The sequence below is a fragment of the Capricornis sumatraensis genome, chromosome 11 (genome assembly GCF_032405125.1).
Source record: "Capricornis sumatraensis isolate serow.1 chromosome 11, serow.2, whole genome shotgun sequence".
Lineage (NCBI taxonomy): Eukaryota > Metazoa > Chordata > Mammalia > Artiodactyla > Bovidae > Capricornis > Capricornis sumatraensis.
The window spans coordinates 94,259,795-94,280,609 of record NC_091079.1 but is presented as its reverse complement, the minus strand read 5'-3'; the positions used below and the strand labels follow the sequence as shown (position 1 = coordinate 94,280,609).

At 36.1% G+C, this 20,815-nt stretch overlaps 1 protein-coding gene across 1 annotated transcript in view; it reads left to right on the top strand.

The window, feature by feature from the left end:
- Positions 1 to 20,815, top strand: part of CNBD1 (cyclic nucleotide binding domain containing 1) — a 493,800-nt gene that overhangs the window by 342,416 nt on the left and 130,569 nt on the right. Inside the window, exons 8-9 of the mRNA XM_068983440.1 lie at positions 239 to 376; positions 2,664 to 2,796. Of these exons, the coding sequence (XP_068839541.1) occupies positions 239 to 376; positions 2,664 to 2,796 (271 nt within the window). The remainder of the gene's footprint in view (positions 1 to 238; positions 377 to 2,663; positions 2,797 to 20,815) is intronic.

Below are 20,815 nucleotides of genomic sequence, written 5' to 3'. Positions count from 1 at the left end.
ATCTATTCTTATGATTTATTTTCCTTATGCTAGTGAAAAAATACAGTTTTCTTGTTTTGGGCAAGTAATATTGGCCAGAAGAAAAGCCATCCATGCCAGACTTCAGACCCTCTTCTTTCACACACCTGGGGCTTGGCCTATGATACTCCCTTTTGTAGACTCTCCTAGACTGATCTTACCATTGATGTTTTTATGTTGATGAATAATGATGAGGTTTAAGTGGTTGGTGTTTTCACAGCTTGGACAATGGAGTACCTTTGGAACCTTGGAAGTTGCAGCTCATATTGAGCCAGAAACAAAGGAGTACTCAGTGGTGACAGAAGAAGACTGTGAAATTCTTAAAATTCCAGCAAATAATTATGCAAAGTTAAAAACGGTATGTGTTTCTTGTTGTTGATGGTGGTGGTGTTCAGTCATTAAGTTGTGTCCGACTCTGTGACTTCAAGGACTGCAGCACACTGGGCTTCCCTGTCCTTCACCATCTCCCAGAGTTTGCTCAAACTCATATCAACGGAGACGGTGATGCCATGCAACCCTCTCATCCTCTATCGCCCCTTCTCCTCCTGCCTTCACTCTTTCCCAGCATCAGGGTCTTTTCCAATGAGTTGACTCTTCACGTCAGGTGGCCAAAGTATTAGAGCTTCAGCTTGAGTATCAGTTCTTCCAGTGAATATTCAGAGTTGATTTCTTGTAGGATTGACTGGTTTGATCTCCTTGACTCTCAAGAGTCTTTCCAGCACCACAGTTAAAAAGCATCAATTCTCTGCTGCTCAGTTTTCTTTGCGATCCAACTCTCACATCCACGCATGACTACTGGAAAAACCATTGCTTTGATTATATGGCCCTTTGTCAGCAAGGTGATATCACTGCTTTTTAATACACTCTCTAGGCTTGCCATAGCTTTTCTTCCAAGAAGCAACCATCTTTTAATTTCATGGCTGCAGTCACCAGTGTGACCACATCTAATCTATATGTTAACACATTATGAGTGTTTGACTCTCTAGATAGAAGTTATCCATATCTCTTTTAATATTTTAATTTGTTTTGTATTGGAGACCATAAAAAGAAGATTTGATATACATCACTTAAGCCTTTGATGAGCAGTTGAAGTGGAAGGGATGGTCTCCATGGATATAATTTATTACACATGTGCATTGGGTGCATTTGCTTCTCCATAAATTTAAGATTCATTCATTCATTCTTTTTTAATTCATTCATTCAATGACTGTCAACAATGGCATTTCATCAACTAGGGATACCAGAGAAATCAGACAGAGATCTATAAACCTGTATAATCTGCCTCAGGAATAAGAAAAAAAATATAAAAAAACAACTAGGGATTATTGGCACACTATATCATTGGTATAGCACATGTCAAAATCCAAAACTGCATGACTAGGTGATCACAACTTAACTCTGACCCCCTAATTCTGCTGCATTAGGAAGACTCATTTTCCTCAATTTTGACAATTTATTCTATTTCATTCAAGTTTCAAAATATACCCATCTTCTATTTCTCCTCCCCTGAAGGGTAGAGGAAGTCTGTATAAATTGTAGATTGAGAGACTACTATGGTTATCCTCTGTCAGAAATTCTTCATAGGATTTAACCCTGGTGTGTGTGCCACAGGCAACCTAGGCTACAGTGAGATCCTCTTTGGGAAGGAGACCAAGAGACATCCATCTTCAGATTAGGTCTTTAATAGTTGGGATTTCTTTTGATGCAGTGGTCTCAGTGTTAGTGATACAGAAGACATTCCCAGGATTCAGTGAAGTGTGAAAGTGCTAGTCGCTCAGTCATGGTCAACTCTTTGCAACCCCATGGACTGACTGTAGTTCACCAAACTCCTCTGTCCATGGAATTCTCCAGGCAAAATTACTGGCTTCTGCTGCTGCTAAGTCGCTTCAGTCATGTCCGATTGTGCGACCCCATAGACGGCAGCCCACCAGGTTCCCCCATCCCTGGGATTGTCTAGGCAAGAACACTGGAGTGAGTTGCCATTTCCTTCTCCAATGCATGAAAGTGAAAAGTCAAAGTGAAGTCGTTCAGTCGTGTCTGACTCTTAGCGACCCCATGGACTGCAGCCCACCAGGCTCCTCTGTCCATGGGATTTTCCAGGCAAGAGTACTGGAGTGGGGTGCCATCACAATTCCCATCTCCAAGGAACCTTCCTGACCAAGAGATCAAAACTGGGTCTTCTGGTAAAGAATTGCAGGCAGATTCTTTACTGTCTAAACCACAAGAGAAGCCCGAGATTCAGCTTCCTTTCAAATCTCTGGTTTCAGAGTGGCTGGCCTGAAAAAAGTTTCACACATTTGGTTTTATTTTCAAAATGTCAGTATCATTTATTTCAAAAAAATGTTGCATCAAATACAACATTTGAGTGCAGTCAACTATGATAGAGTTCTTTCAAAAATGCTAAAATATTTATAAGAACTTAAAAATATATGAAAGGTGGGAAAATATTTTAGTAGCCAATATGAAGATTAAAATTTCAATTATATGGTCTTGCTTTTATAAAAATTCAAATATATTCTATTATAGTTTGCATTTACATAACCTTTATTTTTCTTTTCACTGCCATTTGCCTATCTTCTATCTTTTATCTCTCTTTTTTTAAAATTACTTAATACATAAATTTTGATGGTGACTTTTTGTTTCAGGAAAAGACAAAACTGGAAAATCAACATAAGGTTAAATTAATCCGTAAGTGCCCGTATTATGTGGAGTGGCCTACTTTATCCATATATGAACTAGTTACATTCACTAAATGGAAAAAATTTCCCCCAGGTCATGGTGAGCTTAATGCAATTTTGGATTACTTTCTTTACATTATATTATTGAAATTTGTAATTTCTCATAATTTTAATATTTTATAAATATTATATTAAATATATCTAATGTTTTATAATTTAATATTTTATATACTATTTTGTCATGTGTGTTTCTCTAATATATTTAATGTTAACTTTCGGTTGGACATTTAGATTGTTGCTTTTTTAATTAAAAATCATTCTGTATTGATTCAAAGGGTGATCTCAGAAGTAGAGTTACTTCCACATCCCCTATTTCTCCCCGTAATCCCTACCCTTCTTGACTTACCCTTGCTGTCAATGTAAGGACCAAAGTATATGCAGTGAGAAATTATAGTCATCTTTTTGTGTGTGTAATCTCGGAAGAACACATACTTAAGTTGCACATTTGCTTGTCTGAACCCATGCTACACATTATCAGGGAAAATATCATTACACAGAGTAGTTAAGATTAAAAGCAGGAGCCACAGTAGTGATGCTGACTATATTTCCAATATTTAGACCTGCAATGATGCATGAACATGTTGGATTACATACACGCAAAAAATGTAGGTGCATTGAGTTATTTTTACAATATTTTCATCTATGAGAAGTGTACTAAATAAAAGATGCCGACTGGAATGGGTTGATTTTGGGTCCCACAAAACTCATATGTTGAAGCCCTAATCTCTTGTTATTCAGGCACTAAGTCATGTCCAACTCTTGCCAGTCCTTGGACTGTAGCACACCAGGCTCCTCTGTCCTCTTGCTGATTCGGTGATACTATCTAACCATCTCATTCTCTGCTGCTCCCTTCTCCTTTTGCTTTCAGTCTTTCCCAGCATCAGGGTCTTTTCCAATGAGTTGGCTCTTCACATCAGATGAGCAAAGTATTGGAGCTTCAATAATAATACTTACAGTGAATATTCAGGGTCGATTTCCTTTGGGATTGAAAACTTTGATCTTGCAGTCCAAGGGACTCTCCTAAATCTTCCCCAGTACTGGTTTGAAAGCATCAATTCTTTGGCACTCAGCTTCTTTATGGTCCAACTCTCACATCTATACATCAGTTCAGCTCAGCTCAGTTTGGTTGCTCAGTCATGTCCAACTCTGCAACCGTTTGGAGCCAGGCTTCCCTGTCCATCACCAACTCCCGGAGTTTACCCAAACTCATGTCCATTGAGTACGTGATACCATCCAACCATCTCATCCTTTGTCATCTATACATAGCTACTGAAAAAAAGTATAAGGACTATAAGGACTTTTGTCAGCTAAATGATGTCTGTGCCTTTTAGCACACTGTCTAGGTTTGTCATAGCTTTCTTTCAGGGAGCAAGTGTCTTTTGATTTAATAGCCACAATCACCATCCACAGTGATTTTGGAGCCTAAGAAAATAAAATCTGTCACTCTTTCCACTTTTCCCCCTTCTATTTGCCATGTAATGATGGGACCAGATGCTATGATTTTTAACGTTGAGTTTCCAGCTAGCTTTTTCACCCTCCTCTTTCACCCTCATTAAGAGGCTCTTTAGTTTCTCTTCATTTTCTGTCATTATAGTGGTATCGTCTGCATATCTGAGGTTGTTGATACTTCTGGCAATCTTGATTCCAGCTTGTGATTCATCCACCTCTATGTATAAGCTAAATAAGCAGGTTGACAATGTACAGTGGCCTTATCATACTCTTTTCCCAGTTTTTGGAAATTTCCCCAAAAGCCAGTCATTTTTCCATGTCTAATTCTAATTGTTGCTTCTTGACCTGTAGATAGGTTTCTAAGGAGACAAGTAAAGTGGTCTGGTACTCCCTTCTCTTTAAGAATTTTACACAGTTCATAGTGATCCACAAAGTCAAATGCTTTAGCATAGTCAGTGAAGTGGATGTTTTTCCGGAATGTCTTTGCTTCATCCATGATCCAGTAACTGATAGCAATTTGGTCTCTGGTTCCTCTGCCTCTTCAAAACCCAGCTTGTACATCTGGAATTTCTCAGTTCATGTACTGCTAAAACCTAGCTTGGGGGATTTTAACGATGACCTTGATAGCACGTGAAATGAGCTCAATTGTATGATAGTTAGAACATTCTTTGGCATTGGCTTTCTTTGGGAATGTAATGCAAACTGACCTTTGCCAGTCTTGTGGCCAATACTGAGTTTTACCCAATTTGCTGACATATTGAGTGAAGCACTTTAACAGCATCAACTTTTAGGATTTTTAAACAGCTCAGCTAGAATTCCATCACCTCCACTAGTTTTGTTCATAATAATGTTTCCTAAGGCCCACTCGACTTCATGTTCTAGAATGTCCGATTCTAGGTGAGTGACTGCACCTTCCTTGTACAGTTATTCAGGGTATTCTTGCCGCCTCTTCTTTATCTCTTCTGCTTTTGTTAAGGGCCTTATTGTTTCTGTCCTTTATGGTGCCCATTCTTGCATGTAATGTTCTCTTGATACCTCTAATTTTTTTTTTTTGAAGAGACTTTAGTCTTTCCCATTATATTGTTTTCATCCATTTCTTTGTATTGTTCATTTAAAAGGCCTTCTTATCTTTCCTGTGAAACTCTGCATTCAGTTGGGTATATCTTTCCCTTTCTCCCTTGCCTTTCACTTCTCTTCTCTTCTCAGCTATTTATAAAGCCTCCTCAAACAGCCCTTTTGCCTTCTTGCAGTTCTTTTTCTTTGGGATGATTTTGGCCACTGTCTCCTGTGCATTGCTATCCCCCATCCATAGTTTTCCAGGCACTCTGTCTACTGCATCTAATTCCTTACATCTGTTCGTCACTTCTGCTGTATCATTGAGGGACTTGGATTTAGGTTATCCCTGAATTGCCTACTGGTTTTTCCTACTTTCTTCAGTTTAAGCTTGAATTCGAATATGATGCTACTTAGATGCCTTTGGGATACAATTAAGTCATGAGGCTGGAGTCCTTCTGAATGATATTAGTGCCCTGAAAATTAGGAAGAGAAAGAGTTGATCTTTTTTCTCAGCTATGTGAATATACTTTAAGAAGACAGATATCTGCAAACCAGAAAGAAGGCTGTCATCAGATATTGAATCTGTTGGCACCTCGTTGTCCCAGCCTCCTAAGTTCTAAAGCAAATGTTTACTGTTTAAGCCACCCAGCCAGTACTAATTGTTATCACAGGCAAAACTAAGTCACTAATTCAAGAGGAACTATGGTAGGTGGGTCAGAGTCTTGGATCTCATTCAGTCAGGAATCACTGTGGTGCCCGACCTCAAACCTATAGATGCTAATTGCAATGAAGGATGTGATCAGAAGGAGGAGAACATTTCTGAATTAAGTTTAATATTAAAGTTCTAAAAAGAATGAGTCTAATTTATTAATTCCAAAATGTGACTATTCTAATAATAAAAGTATGTTGAAAACGTGGTGGAATCTGGCTACGACATTATTTGAGGAAGTCACTACATAATAGGAAAGTGAGGTTTAGCATAGACCATATAGATGTTTCAATTCTTGAAAAAAAAAAAAAAAGTACATTATGCTTCAAACACTGAGTCCCTAATAAACCTGTTCAATTTAGTCTGACTCTGCACACTTTGCTGAATTTGTTCCAAGTTTTTTCTGTGCTTTTTTATATATTATTTATCAGTTTTTGAAATGCAGCGTTTCACCCACATTTAGCCAAATTTTTTTTTTCATCTTGCTTATAAAAATTGAATATGATATGTTGCATTTTCTTTTATGAAACTTTTCCTAATGATGTATTCATTTTTTGGCCAAAAGTATATTTAGAAGACAAGTAGTAAACTGATCTGTAAAAAATTGGAATTTAGCATTTGTAGAGTCAGTGCATGTATTGTATAGAATTATTTTTAAATTGAGTGTTTGGATTTACCATAGGGTCTTCCTTTTGTATTAGATATGTCAACTCTTGGCCCATACTTCAGTTCCAGGGCTATCTTATATAAGAATATTATAGCCTTGCCAATTTATCAGGATCTTAATAGTTCTGAGATGATTTTAAAGGACGGAAGAAACTGTAATCAAAGAGATTTTTCAACTACATGAACCACAAGTATACGGGGTTTGGAAAAAGGGGAACAGTCATGTGTTTTGTTTTTTTTTTTTAATTTACTTGATTACTAATGATGACTAATTTGTGTTTCAACATAAAATATTTAACTTTAACATCAAAAAATTAAGAAGATCCTGACTTGACACATAGTTTCTTAGACATGCTGGGTTCAAGTTTGTTTTTGGTGAATGTATTTTGCACTAATGGTGGAAACTATTATATTGAAAAATCCATGATTATATTTTGCAAGTCAAAAGTTACCCTATTCTTCTTCTGTTCCCAATTGTTTAAATATTTCATCCTTATTCTTTAACAGCTAAAAAAAAATTTTTTTCCTCCTTAAGGAAGAATGGCAATTTCACTAGATGATTCTCAAAACTTCTTTCAGCTCTGAAATACTATGGTTCTCATAAATAAACATACCGAAGTGAAGAATAAGTTCTTTCAATCTAATTTTCTTTTATGGTGCTAGGAAACATGATGTATCAAAGAGAAAGCATTAGATATAATCCATCTCAACTTTACTCAAGATTTATTTTGAACTTTTATCAGAAAATGTGGAGCATAGCTCAAATTATACTTTCATTATCTAGATTCGAAATTAGCAGTTGCATGAATTCCAAAGCATGATTATGTGTGTTTTGATCTTATTTTAGGAAAATATATTGGTGAAGTTTCAGAGAGATTTTGTTATTGAAAATCTTGATAGAACTTAACATTAATCCCTGGAAATCTATGATATAAGTAAAGCTTACTTCTGGCTCTATTCCTGTGTTAACTTGTCTTTTTCCTTCTGCTTCCTTTGCAAAAGGAGACTGAGTATAATGTATGTGTACAAAATCTTCCCTGGTGATGTTTTCTGAGTTGTGATTGACTGGAAAATGGCAACCAGCTGATCTCACTAACCAACCTATGTCTAGGTGTATCATGTGTATAAGAACAAAATGGTAAATTCATTAGACATCAATGAACCATTTGTGCAGATTTTATTGTTATCCTGCTTATGTCAATATGCTCCATGTTTTCCAGGTTGGGTATGATGCAGCAAGCATAATAATTAGAGATACTAAAAATGTATTATTCAATTTAGTTTTAAAAGATAAAATATGCACATATAACAATTGTGAAAAAAATCTAGACTTCACAAACCAAAAATGGAGAGTTTTAGCCACAACGTTTCTACCTAATGTTTCTTTGTGTGTGTGTGTGTATATACATGTTTTTATTTTTATTTTATTTTTTTTACTTTACAATATTGTATTGGTTTTGCCATATATCAACATGAATCCACCATGGGTGTACACCCCAAATTTTTTACATCTGTCTATGCAGATGAATTAACTATGGAGAGTATCAAAACTCTTAGCCCCAAGGACACTCTTGAGCATCCCAGAATCAGGTTTATGTCTTGGAGTGCCAGTGATTATGCTGTGTTTTTCTTTCTCTCTCTCTCTTTTTTTTTTTGCATTAAGTGAATATTTTGTAATGTAGCATATTACTTCATTTAATTATTTTAATAGACTTTACTGCTTAAAGAAATTTTAAATTCATGCAAAAACTGAACAGGTGGTACAGAGAATTTCCATATATCACCTGCCCCTGATCTTGAATGCTACCCCTGATTATTAGAGTATTCCACCCAAGTGGTTCCTTTCTTATAGTAAATGAATCTACATTAAAACATCATCAACAAAGCCCATAGTTTATCTTAGCGCTCATTTTTGGTTTTAGACATTCTGTAGCTTGGACAAATAGACGTATGCCCACCATTTTGGTATTGTGCACAGTACTTAATGCCTTAAAAATTCTCTGTGCTGTACACATTCATCTATTCAAACCTCTGGCAATCAGTGATCTTCTTACTGTTATCTTTTGATTTTGCCACTTGCATATTGTCACTGAATTAAAATCATACAATAAATATGTAGCTTTTCAGATTGGTTTCTTTCCCTTTAGCATTTAAGTTTCTTCCAAATCTTTTCATGGTTTGTTAGTTAATTTCCTCTTAACACTGGATATATTCCATTGTCTGGATGTAACCCAGTGTGTTTAACTGTTCATCTACTGAAAGACATCTTAGTTGCTTTCAGGTATTGGCATTCTGAATAAAGCTGCTAATAACATTTGCATGCAGGGTTTTCTGTGAACATAAGTTTTCAACTCCTTTGGGTAAACATTAAGGAGTGAAATCACTGGATAATATGATAAAAGTATGTTTTATTTTGTGAGAAAGTAAAAAACTGACTTCCAGTGTGGTTGTACTATTTTGTATTTCCACCAGCAACGAGAGTTCCTGTTGCTCCTTGCTGGCATTCGCTGCTGTCAGTGTTCTAGATTTTAGCCAAATAGATTTGCCTTAATTTTAATTTCTCTGATGATATAAGAATGGAGTACTTTTTCATGTGCTTTTTGATTGATATATCTTCTTTGGTGAAGAGTTAAATTCTTTGTCCCATGTTTTTAAATTAGATGTTTTTTGCTTTCATATTGTTGAGGTTTAAGAATTCTTTATATATTTTGGATAACAGTGTTTTTCAGATATGTCCCTTGCAAATATTTCCTCCCAAAGTGTTCCTTGTCTTCTCATACTCATAATATAATGTATTTTTGAAGATCAGAAGTCTTTAATTTTAATGAAGACATCACTAGACCCAAGAGACATGGGTGTGATCCCTAGGGTCGGGAAGATCCCCTGGAGTAGGAAATGGCAACCCACTTCAGTATTCTTGCCTGGGAAATTCCATGGGCAGAGAAGCCTGGAGAGCTATAGTTCATGGAGTTGCAAAGAGTCAGACAAGACTGAGCACATACCCAAGTGAGCAAGTCAAGTTGTTCCAGCACCATTTGTTGAAGAGACTGCTTTTGCTTCAGAATATTATTTTACTCCTTTGTTAAAGATCTGTTGATTGTGTTTGTGGAGTACATTTCTGGTTGCTCTATCCTGTTTCCCTGATGTATTTTTCTGTCCTTCAGTCAATATCACAGTCTTATTTACTGTTGCTGTATAGTGTTTTGAACTCCAAGCCAGGCTTCAGCAATAAGTGAACTGTGAACTTCCAGATGTTCAAGCTGGCTTTAGAAAAGGCAGAGGAACCAGAGATCAAATTGCCAACATCTGCTGGATCATGGAAAAAGCAAGAGTGTTCCATAAAAATTCTATTTCTGCTTTAATGACTATGCTAAAGCCTTCGACTATGTGGATCACAATAAACTGTGGAAAATTCTGAAAGAGATGTAAATACCAGACCATCTGACCTGCCTCTTGAGAAACTTGTATGCAGGTCAGGAAACAACAGTTAGAACTGGACATGGAACAACAGACTGGTTCCAAATAGGAAAAGGAGTACATCAAGGCTGTATATTGTCACCGTGCTTATTTAACTTCTATGCAGAGTACATCATGAGAAACGCTGGGCTGGAAGAAGCACAAGCTGGAATCAAGATTGCTGGGAGAAATATCAATAACCTCAGATATGCAGAAGACACCACTCTTATGGCAGAAAGTGAAGAGGAACTAAAAAGCCTCTTGATGAAAGTGAAACAGGAGAGTGAAAAAGTTGGCCTAAAGCTCAACATTCAGAAAATGAAGATCATGGCATCTGGTCCCATCACTTCATGGGAAATAGATGGGGGAAGAGTGGAAACAGTGTTAGATTTTTTTTTGGGGGGGGGCTCCAGAATCGCTGGAGATGGTGATTGCAGCCATGAAATTAAAAGACATTTACTCCTTGGAAGGAAAGTTATGAACAACCTAGATAGCATATTAAAAACAGAGACATTACTTTGCCAACAAAGGTCCATCTAGTCAAGGCTATGGTTTTTCCAGTGGTCATGTATGGATGTGAGAGTTGGACTATGAAAAAAGTTGAATGCCAAAGAATTCATGCTTTTGAACTGTGATGCTGGAAAAGACTCTTGAGAGTTCCTTGGACTGCAAGGAAATCCAACCAGTCCGTCCTAAAGGAGACCAGCCCTGGGTGTTCTTTGGAAGGAATGATGCTAAAGCTGAAACTCCAATATTTTGGCCACCTCATGTAAAGAGTAGACTCATTAGAAAAGACCCTGATGCTGGGAGGGATTGAGGGCAGGAAGAGAAGGGGACGACAGAGGATGAGATGGCTGGATGGTATCACTAACTCAATGCACATGAGTTTGGGTGAACTCTTGGAGTTGGTGATGGACAGGGAGGCCAGGCGTGCTGAGATTCATAGGGTCGCAAAGACCCGGACACGACTGAGCTGAACTGAACTGAACTAAACTGAACTTAGATGGTGGCTGTCCTTCAACTTTGTTCTTCACCTTCAATATTGTGGGGACTCCTTTGAATCTTTTGCCTTTCCACATAAACTTTAGAATCAGTTAATCAAGCACACACACACATACATACATACAAAGGAATTTAATTTGGATTGCCTCATATCTATAGATCAAGTTAAGAAGAAATGACATTTGATGATAATATCTTACTATCCTAAGCATGAATTCTCTCTCCTTTAATTGAGATATTTAATTTCTTTCATCAGAGTTTTATAGTTTTCCTTGTATAGATCTTGCACATATTTAGTAGATTTATACCTAAGTATTTTGTTTTGGGGAATCCTAAGGTAAATAGTATTTCATTTTAAGTTTCAAATTCCACATGTTTATTGTTAGTTGATACAAGTAGTTTTGGTTTCATGAATTTTTTATGTTGATTTTTCTGTTTTCAATTTTCTTGATTTCTGCTCCAATATTTATTAGTTTATTCCTTTTTCTTCATTTAGATTTAATTTGCTTTTCCTTTTTTAATTTTCTAAGTTGATGCTTAGATTTTTTTGTAAGCTACTTCTTTTCTAATAAATGAATTCAATGCTATAAATTTCCCTCAAAGCACTGCTCTCACTGCATCCCATAATTTTGATGAATTTTTGATAATTGTGTTTTCATTACTTTTAACTCAAAATATTATTAGATTCCTCTTGAGATTTCTTCCTTGACCCATGTATATTATTTGGAAATGTGTTGTTCAGGTTCCACATGCCAAAAAATTTTGAAATTTTCCAGTTTTCTTTCTGCTATTGATTTCTAGTTAATTCCATTGTGGTCTAAGAGCACACACTGTATGATTTTTATCCTTTTAAAGTCAAGTCATGTTTTATGGCCCAAAATGTGTTGTCTATTGGTGAATGTTCCACGTGACCTTGAGAGATGACTATTCTGGTGGTGTTGTACAGAGAGGCTCTATTCAGTTGACTAGTGGTGATACTGAGTCCAACTAAGTCCTGCTGGATCTTTCTCTTTCTGAGGGAGAGGAGTTGAATTCTCTAAACTTAATAGTGGATTTGTCCACTTATCCTTGAGGTTCTATCAATTTTGCTTCACATATTTTGATGCTCCGCTGTTAGCACATACATGTTAAGTATCATTATGTTTTCTTGGACAACTGACTTCTTTATCATCGTGTGATGCCCCTGCTTATCACATAAAATTCCTTACTTTGGAGTTTGTTCTGCCTGAAAATAACATAGCTACTTGTGCTTTCATTTGGTGAGTACTAGTATGGTATAATTATCTCCATAAAGTTATTTCTGATTTATATGTGTCTTTATATTTAAAGTGGATTTCTTGTAGACAACCTATCATTGGGTCTTTTTTTTTTTCCTTTTTATCCACTCTGATAATCTTTGTCTTTTAATTTGTACATTTAAACCATTGGTATACAGAGTTATTATTGATATAATTTTATAATATTCATCATATTTGTTACTGTTGTCTATTTGCTACCATTGTTCTTTGTTTCTGTTTTGGCTTCTACTCATTTTCTGCCTTTTGTGATTTTAATTATTTCATATGATTCATTTTCTCTCCTTTCTTAACATGTCAGTTTTACTGTTTTAAGTATAAACATTTTTACTGTTTCTTATGGTTGTCCTGGAGTTTACAATATACACTTATAACTCATCCAGGCCCACTTTCAAATAACTCATCAGTCCACAGTTAGTGTGAATACCTTGTATTGGGTTGGCTAAAAGGTTTTCTTTTTTTTTTCCTTAAGATGAATCTAAGTGGTGCTCAGTTGTCTTAACTTCATTTGAAACTGTTTTGTTAGATGGTATTGTGACAGCTGTCACATCAGCATCATTTTTTAAAAAATTACCAAAATTGGTGAATTTTTGTGTAGCCACTTTAATATCAAAGATGTAAGGGAAAAAGCAACATCTTTCAGCACTTATGCTTTATTGTCTTAATAAATATAAAAAGGAAGCTGAAATGCAAAAAGAAAAGATTTATGCAGTGTATTGAGAAGGTGCTGTGACTGATCAAATGTGTCAAAAGTGGTCTGCAAAGCTATGTGCTGGAGATTTCTCACTGAATGATGTTCCATGATTGGGCAGGCCAGTTGAAGTTGACAGCAATCAAACTGAGACATTAATTGAGAACAATCAACATTATCCCATTACCCTAATGCAGGAGACAGCCGACATACTCAAAATATCCAAATCAAGCATTGAAATTCATTTGCACCAGTTTAGTTATATTCATTCCTTTGATGTTTGGGTTCCATATAAGTTAAGCAAAAAACCAAATATATAAAGAAAAACCTTCATGACCGTATTTCTGCATGCAGTTCTCTACCTAAGCATAATGAAAATGCTTTATTTTTAAAATAAATGGTGACAGGTGATGAAAGTGGATACAGTACAATCATGTGGAATGGAAAAGATCATGGAGCAAGGGAAATGAACCAGCACCAGCCATACCAAAGGCCAGTTTTCATCCAAAGAGGGTGATGTGGTGTATATGGCAGGATTGGAAGGGAATTCTCTGTTATGAAAACTACCAAGTTTCCCTGGCAGCTCAATTGGTAAAGAATCTATCCACAATGCAGGAGGCCCTGTTTTGCCTCCTGGGTCAGAAAGATCCCCTGGAGAACGGATAGGCTACCCACCGCAGTATTCTTGGGCTTCCCTCATGGCTCAGCTGGTAAAGAATCCTCCTGCAATGAGGGAGACCTGGGTTCAATCCCTGGTCTTGAGAAGATCCCCCGGAGAAGGGAAAGGCTACTCACTCCAGTGTTCTGGCCTAGAGAATCCCATGGACTCTATAGTCCTTGGGGTCACAAAGGGTCAGACATGGCTGAGCAACTTTCACTTTCTTTATTATGAGCTCCTTCTGGAAAACTAATTAGTTCCAACAAGTAGTGTTCCTTATTAGAACAACTGAAAGCAACACTTGATGAAAAGTGTCCAAAATTAGTCACCAGAAATGCATAATCTTTCAATAGGAGAATGCAAGACTGCATGTTTTTTGATGACTAGGCAAAACTGTTACAACTTGACTGGGAAGTTCTGATTTATTCTCTCTATTCACCAGAAATTGCACCTTCAGATTTACGTATATTTCATTCTTTATAAAATTCTCTTAATGGAAAAATTTTAAATTTTCTGGAAGACTGTTAAAGACACCTGGGTCATTTCCTTTCTCCAAAAGATAAAAAGTTTGGGGAAGATGAAATTATGAAGTTTCTTCAAAAATGGCAGAAGATAGTGGAACAGAATGGTGAATACATTGTTCAGTAATGTTCTTGGTGAAAATGAAAAATATGTATCTTTATTTAGAAACCAAAGGAACTCTTTGACCAATCCAATAGTAACAAAATAATCCTTCCTCTCACCTCTTCTATCATTGCCGTCATTAATTTTACTCATATACAACATAGTTAAGCAGATACATATTTATAAGCATACATATTCAAATATAGTATTTCATTTTTGTTTTGAACAAAGTGTTATCTGTTAAATAAACTAAAAAGAAAAAGTTTTTATTTTACTTTAATTTTCATCCTTCCCTGATAATTTCCCTTTCTTTACATAGAGTAGAGTTTCTGGCCTATATCATTATCTTTCCCTCTAAAGAATTTATTTTAATATTTGTTACAAGACATTTCTAGGTCTTCAATTTTTATTTGTCTGAGAAAGTCTTTATTTCTCCAGCTACTTTTGAAGGATAATTTTGCAGAGTCCAGAATTTTCCACTGGTAGATTTTTTTTTTTCTCTTAATATTGTCAATATTTTACTCCTCTCTCTTCTTGTTTTCATGGTTTCCGAGAAGGAGCTGGTTGTAATTTTTATCTTTGATCTTCCATATGTAAGATATATTTCCCCCCCTCTGGCTTCTTTCAGGACTTTTCTTATCTCTGATTTTCTATATATTGGAAATAAAATGCTGAGATGTGGTTGTTTGGGTTTCTGTTCATATATATATATATATATATATATATATTTAAAATTTTTCCATTAAGAGAATTTTATAAAGAATGAAATATACATAAATCTGAAGGTGCAATTTCTGGTGAATAAAGAGAATAAATCAGAACTTCCCAGTCAAGTTGTAACAGTTTTGCCTAGTCATCAAAAAACATGCAGTCTTGCATTCTCCTATTGAAAGATGATGCATTTCTGGTGACTAATTTTGGACACTTTTCATCAAGTGTTGCTTTCACTTATATATATATATATATATAAGTATATATATATGTGTGTATATGTATATATGTACATATATATATATATATACACATATACTTTTTTTTTAATAGGGGAGGGCACTTATGCTGTATATATCCTGCTTGATATTCTCTGAGCTACTGAATGAGCATATGGTTTGGTGTCTGTTACTATTTTGAGAAATTCTCAGTCATTATTAGTTCAAATATGTCGCCCTTCCTTTCTCTCTTCTTCTTCTAACAGTCTCATTAGGTATGTTATAGCTTTTGTAGTTGTCCCACAATTCTTAACTATGCTTTCTTTTTATCTTCTCTTTGCCTCTCACTTTTTGACGTTTCTAATTGGATATCCTCAAGTTCAGAGAGTATTCCTCAGCTGTGTGCAGTCTGCTGATAACCCTTTCATAGACATTGTTTTTTTCTGTTATGTTGCTTTGTATTTCCAATATTTATTTCTGATCTTTCATAGAACTTCCATCTCTCTGCTTCCTTTGTCCATTTGTTCTTGCTTGCTGTCTACTTTATTCATTAGAACGCTTAGGATAAAAATTCCTTGTTTGATAATTCCAGCGTCTCTGACATGTCTTGCTTACTCTGTCTTTTCTATCTGTGATTTTTGTTTTGTAGTATTTAATCTTTTTCTTGATATCTAGGTATCAATTTGCTATAATAGGTTTTAGTTATGAGGCTGTAAGGTGTAGAGGGAGGAGGTCTCCACCTTATCATGAGCCTATGACTCTCAAAGGTGAACTTCACACATAATCCAGTCTACTCCCATTCCTATTAGAGAGGAAAAGTGAGCCAGAGTTGACTGGAATTAGATATTTCCCTTCAATTCAGTTAACCATTGGTAAAAAAAAACCCTGTTAGGTTAGATTTGACCCACGCAGGCCTCGATAAGAACAGAGTATGTGGTCTTATTTCATGTCTGAGTATAAGAGTGCTGGCAGAAATCCAGCAGGTAAAACTCATAAAAGCATGTGATTCTCTGTTGCTTGGATCCCCTGGGGTTTTAAAATCTCACATTTATCTACAGTGAGCCTTCTGCAATTCATTAATTTCAGTGTTATTCTTTCTACCTCAATCCTGGTTCTTATGCAGATTTCTACTCTAGTAAGTTGTGATTCTCTGTATTTATTTGTTAATATCTTCAATTCTGTGAGTGGCATTTTGACCTATCATCTCATTTCTCTTATGATTTAAGAATTCTTGAATTTTTTCAGTTTTCCACTTGTTAGGATGCAGTGGTATCTCCCAAACTCCTTACATGCTGGACTGGAAAAACCCTTATATTTTTCTTTTGCTATACTTGTTACTTCTTTAATGTTTGTTCTAGGGCAACTGTACACATTTCAATTTATCAAAACCTGCTTCAAATTTACTAACTTATTTCCAGTTAAATATAAAAACACTACAAAGTATAGCTCTTTTTCCTCTTTCCCTTTTGTGCACTGTTGTTGCATACATATTTCATTCAAATATATTACAAACTGAGCTAAAATTATCATTATTATTTTATGCAGTCATGTTTTTTAAAGAAACTGAGAAAAAGAGATGGAAAGTATGTTTACAGTGTTTGCTGTTTGATAACCCCTATCTTAACACTAATCGTGCTATGTCACAACTAATGGCTTAAGAATGAGTTTTCTTAATAGACTCTGGAATGTATCCATCTTATTTTCCAGTATCCAAAAAAGTGCTTAGAATTTCTAGGCCCTTGAAATATATGTTGAAAGAAAAAAATGAACAAATGTTTTGATGGTGGTGTGTGCCTTTAGGCCCTAGTTAGCACATATTTCTTCCAGAAGTAATTAATTTACCCCTTGACTGGTCAGTATGGATGGATTGTTGGTGGTGGTAGTTTAGTTGCTAAGTTGTGTCCAACTCTTTGGGACCCCATGGACTGTAGCCCACCAAACTCCTCTGTCCATGGGATTTCCCAGGCACGAATACCAACGTGTCCTCCATTTTCTTCTCCTGGGATAGATGTGTTGCATCAACACTAAGCATAAATTTTCTTTGAGAAAAATGCTATTTGTTGGTTTAATCTTAATACACTTATATATAGTATGGACCATAAAGAAAGCAGAGTGCCGAAGAATTGATGCTTCGAACTGTGGTGTTGGAGAAGACTCTTGAGAGTTCCTTGGACTGTAAGGAGATCCAACCAGTCAATCTTCAAGGAAATCAACCCTGAATACTCATTGGAAGGACTGATGCAGAAGCTGAGGCTCCAATACTCTGGCCACTTGATGTGAACAGCTGACTCACTGGAAAAGATCCTGATGCAGGGAAAGATTAAAGGCAGGAGGAGAAGAGGGTGACAGAAGATGAGATGGTTGGATGGCATCACTGATTCATTGGACATGAACTTGGGCAAATTCTGGGAGATGGTGAGGACAGGGAAACCTGGCATGCTGCAGTCCAGGGGGTCTTGAAGAGTCAAGACTGAACAATAGCAACATATTTAAACATATTTTGTTGTCAAATTTTGATTAAAACAAACTTTTTGTTTTAATATTGCTGAGTAAAAATGTAATATATATATAATATAATGTAATATATGTAATATATAATATATGTAATATATGTTATATATATATATATATGATTGCATTCAGTCAACCACCAAGAATTCTGGCAGGCTACAACATTTTCAATTCATATCCAGTTAAAATAGAAGCCAGTTTAAATTTGATATACTGTTAATGAGACAGACATTAGCATGATATTAAGAACACCACCAGGTAAAGGCAATTTGAAATTCTGTTCACTTAAAGAAATCACCTGGGGCAAAACATTTTGAATCAATTAAACTAATCATTTTTATTGTGAGCCATTATGTGCATATCTCACTATATGTGCAGTCAACTTCTATAATGTAAGGGAACGGAAGTGGAACAATGTCTGATAAATATACATATCATCTCCTTCCTACTTTTTAACTTCGTCATCATACACATTGTTATATTCTCGTGAGAAATAACTTTTGCTTATGGTGGACTCTGCACATTGTATTCGTCTTTGTCTCTTCCATACTCTTCTAACCTGTCTTAGTCTACTGTGAAGGCTAGAAAAGCTAAAGATTGCATCTCCTATATCCACTGTAACTGCTTTAATTTTGATTATGGCCTGAGTGCTGCCTTGCAGATATGTTTACACAAAGTTTGGAAGAAGTCAGGGAGCAGCTCTTCTTATGAGCCTATGGTGTTTCTGATCTGATTCCCAGCATTACTACAGATCATTGGAAAGATAGAGGTCTCCTCTAAGAGCTTCATACTGTGGGGGAACATTTTCACTGTCTAATTTTTTTCCCCTGACTCTCTAATTGTGTGTTTTTTATTTAAATATTTTCTTTATTTAGCTGCACTGGGTTTTACTTGTGGCATGTGGGATCTAGTTCCCTGACCAAGAATTGAACCTGAGCCCCTGCACTGAGAGCTCACGATCTTAGCCGCTGGACTAGCAGGGAAGTTCCCGACTGAAGAGTTTTGAAACAAGGTTCCATGGCCCTCTGACAGTTTTTTTTTTTTTTTTAACATCTTCTAATAAACTGGTTTCTATTTAAATTTAGATAAAAAGAGCCTATTGTTTGTATTCAGAAACCAAGATTAGTACCCTGGCTGGTTGTTGTATCAAAGATAATTTCTTCTGTAAACAAGTACTTTTTCATAATTTCTTCATTTGACTTTTAGTCAAGTAACATTTTTACTAAACATTTATTATGTGAAAAACATGCTAGCTGCTTTGGAGAGATTAAAAAAAGTGCCTTTAAAGTCAGATGAAATCAAGTATTTGAGTAGCTATCATGTAAAGTTGGGGCTTCAAAAGTGGTTCAGTGGGTAGAGAATCTGCTTGCAATGCAGGAGACATGGGAAATGCAGATTTGACTCTTTCTGGGTCAGGAAGATCCCAAACCCCTTCCAGTATTCTGGAGAATCCCATGGAGAGATGAGCCTGGTGGGCTACAGTCCATAGAGTTGCAAAGAGCAGGACACCACTGAAGTGACTGAACATGCACACGCGTAAGGTTTGGTTCTGATCTCAAAGAATTAACGATTACAAAAATATATAAGATTGAGAGGGAGAATGTTTTGGACATGATTGGACAGTGCCTGAGAGTGATAGTTGTAGGCAGGAAAAATATGAGTCAATACAGGGCTGCAGATCTTAAATCAAAACAATGCACCTTTCAAGTGCATCTTTAAAGAGTGCCTCATTCACGTCAGCGATTATTCACCAGCAATGCGAGTTCAGTCAATACCATAGAGATCTGAAGCATTTTAACTGCCAGATTTATATACATGTGCCTTATTTTACAGCAAATGTGGCATCATTAAAGATTTTCAATAGTAGAAGAGGCTTGAAGAAGGAAAAGTTTGAGAGGAGTGAATTAGAGATATGTGAGTGATGAGAGACACTAGAAAACCAGGAAAACAGATAGCCATCTATTTTGGTAGTTGTTTAGTCACTAAGTTGTGTCTGACTCTTTGCGACCCCATGGACTCTAGCCTGCCAGGCTCCTCTATCCATGGATTTCCCAGGCAAGAATACTGGAGTGGGTTACCACTTCCTTCTCCAGGGGATCTTCCCAACCCAGGGGTTGAACCCTCATCTCCTCCCCTGCAGGCACACTCTTAACCACTGAGTCAGCAGGGAAGCCCATTTTGATAGTGCAGAGGCGGGGGGGAAAAAAAGGTACTGGTGATGCTAATAACGGAAGGAGATTTATGTGAGACCTATTTTAATTGTTCAAGGTATTGCATGAAATAGACCCTTTCAAGTACATTTTCAGTATGCCCTTACACTGTTAGCAGCCTACACTACATTTTGTTTTTGTCTTGCTTTTTAAAAATATCAACGAGAATACATTTTTGCTGCATAGATATGTGTAGATCTTGGATTTCAGCCTAAACTCTTACTCTAGTCACCAACCAAGATTCTCAGGCATGGTTTTAAATGAATCTGTGCTCTCCCTCAATACCTCAGAGTTAAAACAGTTTCTCTAGTATTTCCCAAAGGTAATTAAATACAGACTACCCCATCCCCATTCTCAAAACATTTGTGAATGTAAACAAGTATTTTATGTTCATGGAACAGATGCTATTTTTCCTACTAAGAACCCAAAGCAAGCAGAAGTTTCTCAACGACTTGCTACATCTATGGACAGATAATTGTAACATGCCTTCATTGAGAAACTTGGTATTATGTAGTTTTTTTTTTTTTACTTCTTACCTTGTACAAGCACACGTATTTCCTCTTCTCTCAGTGTGGTCATTAAAGCCCAAGCTCTTTGGTTGCTGCATTCTGCCAATGTTCCCAAAGCTGCTGAAAGACCTGTCTACCACTTGATTTTTAACCTTATTATCATTACTAATTTATATTTTGACTAAAGGATTTATAATGCTATAGATCATCTAAAGATACAATTTCACAATATGTATATTTTTATTATTCTAGCTTATACATTTATTTCTCAAATCCACATAAGTATAATCCAAA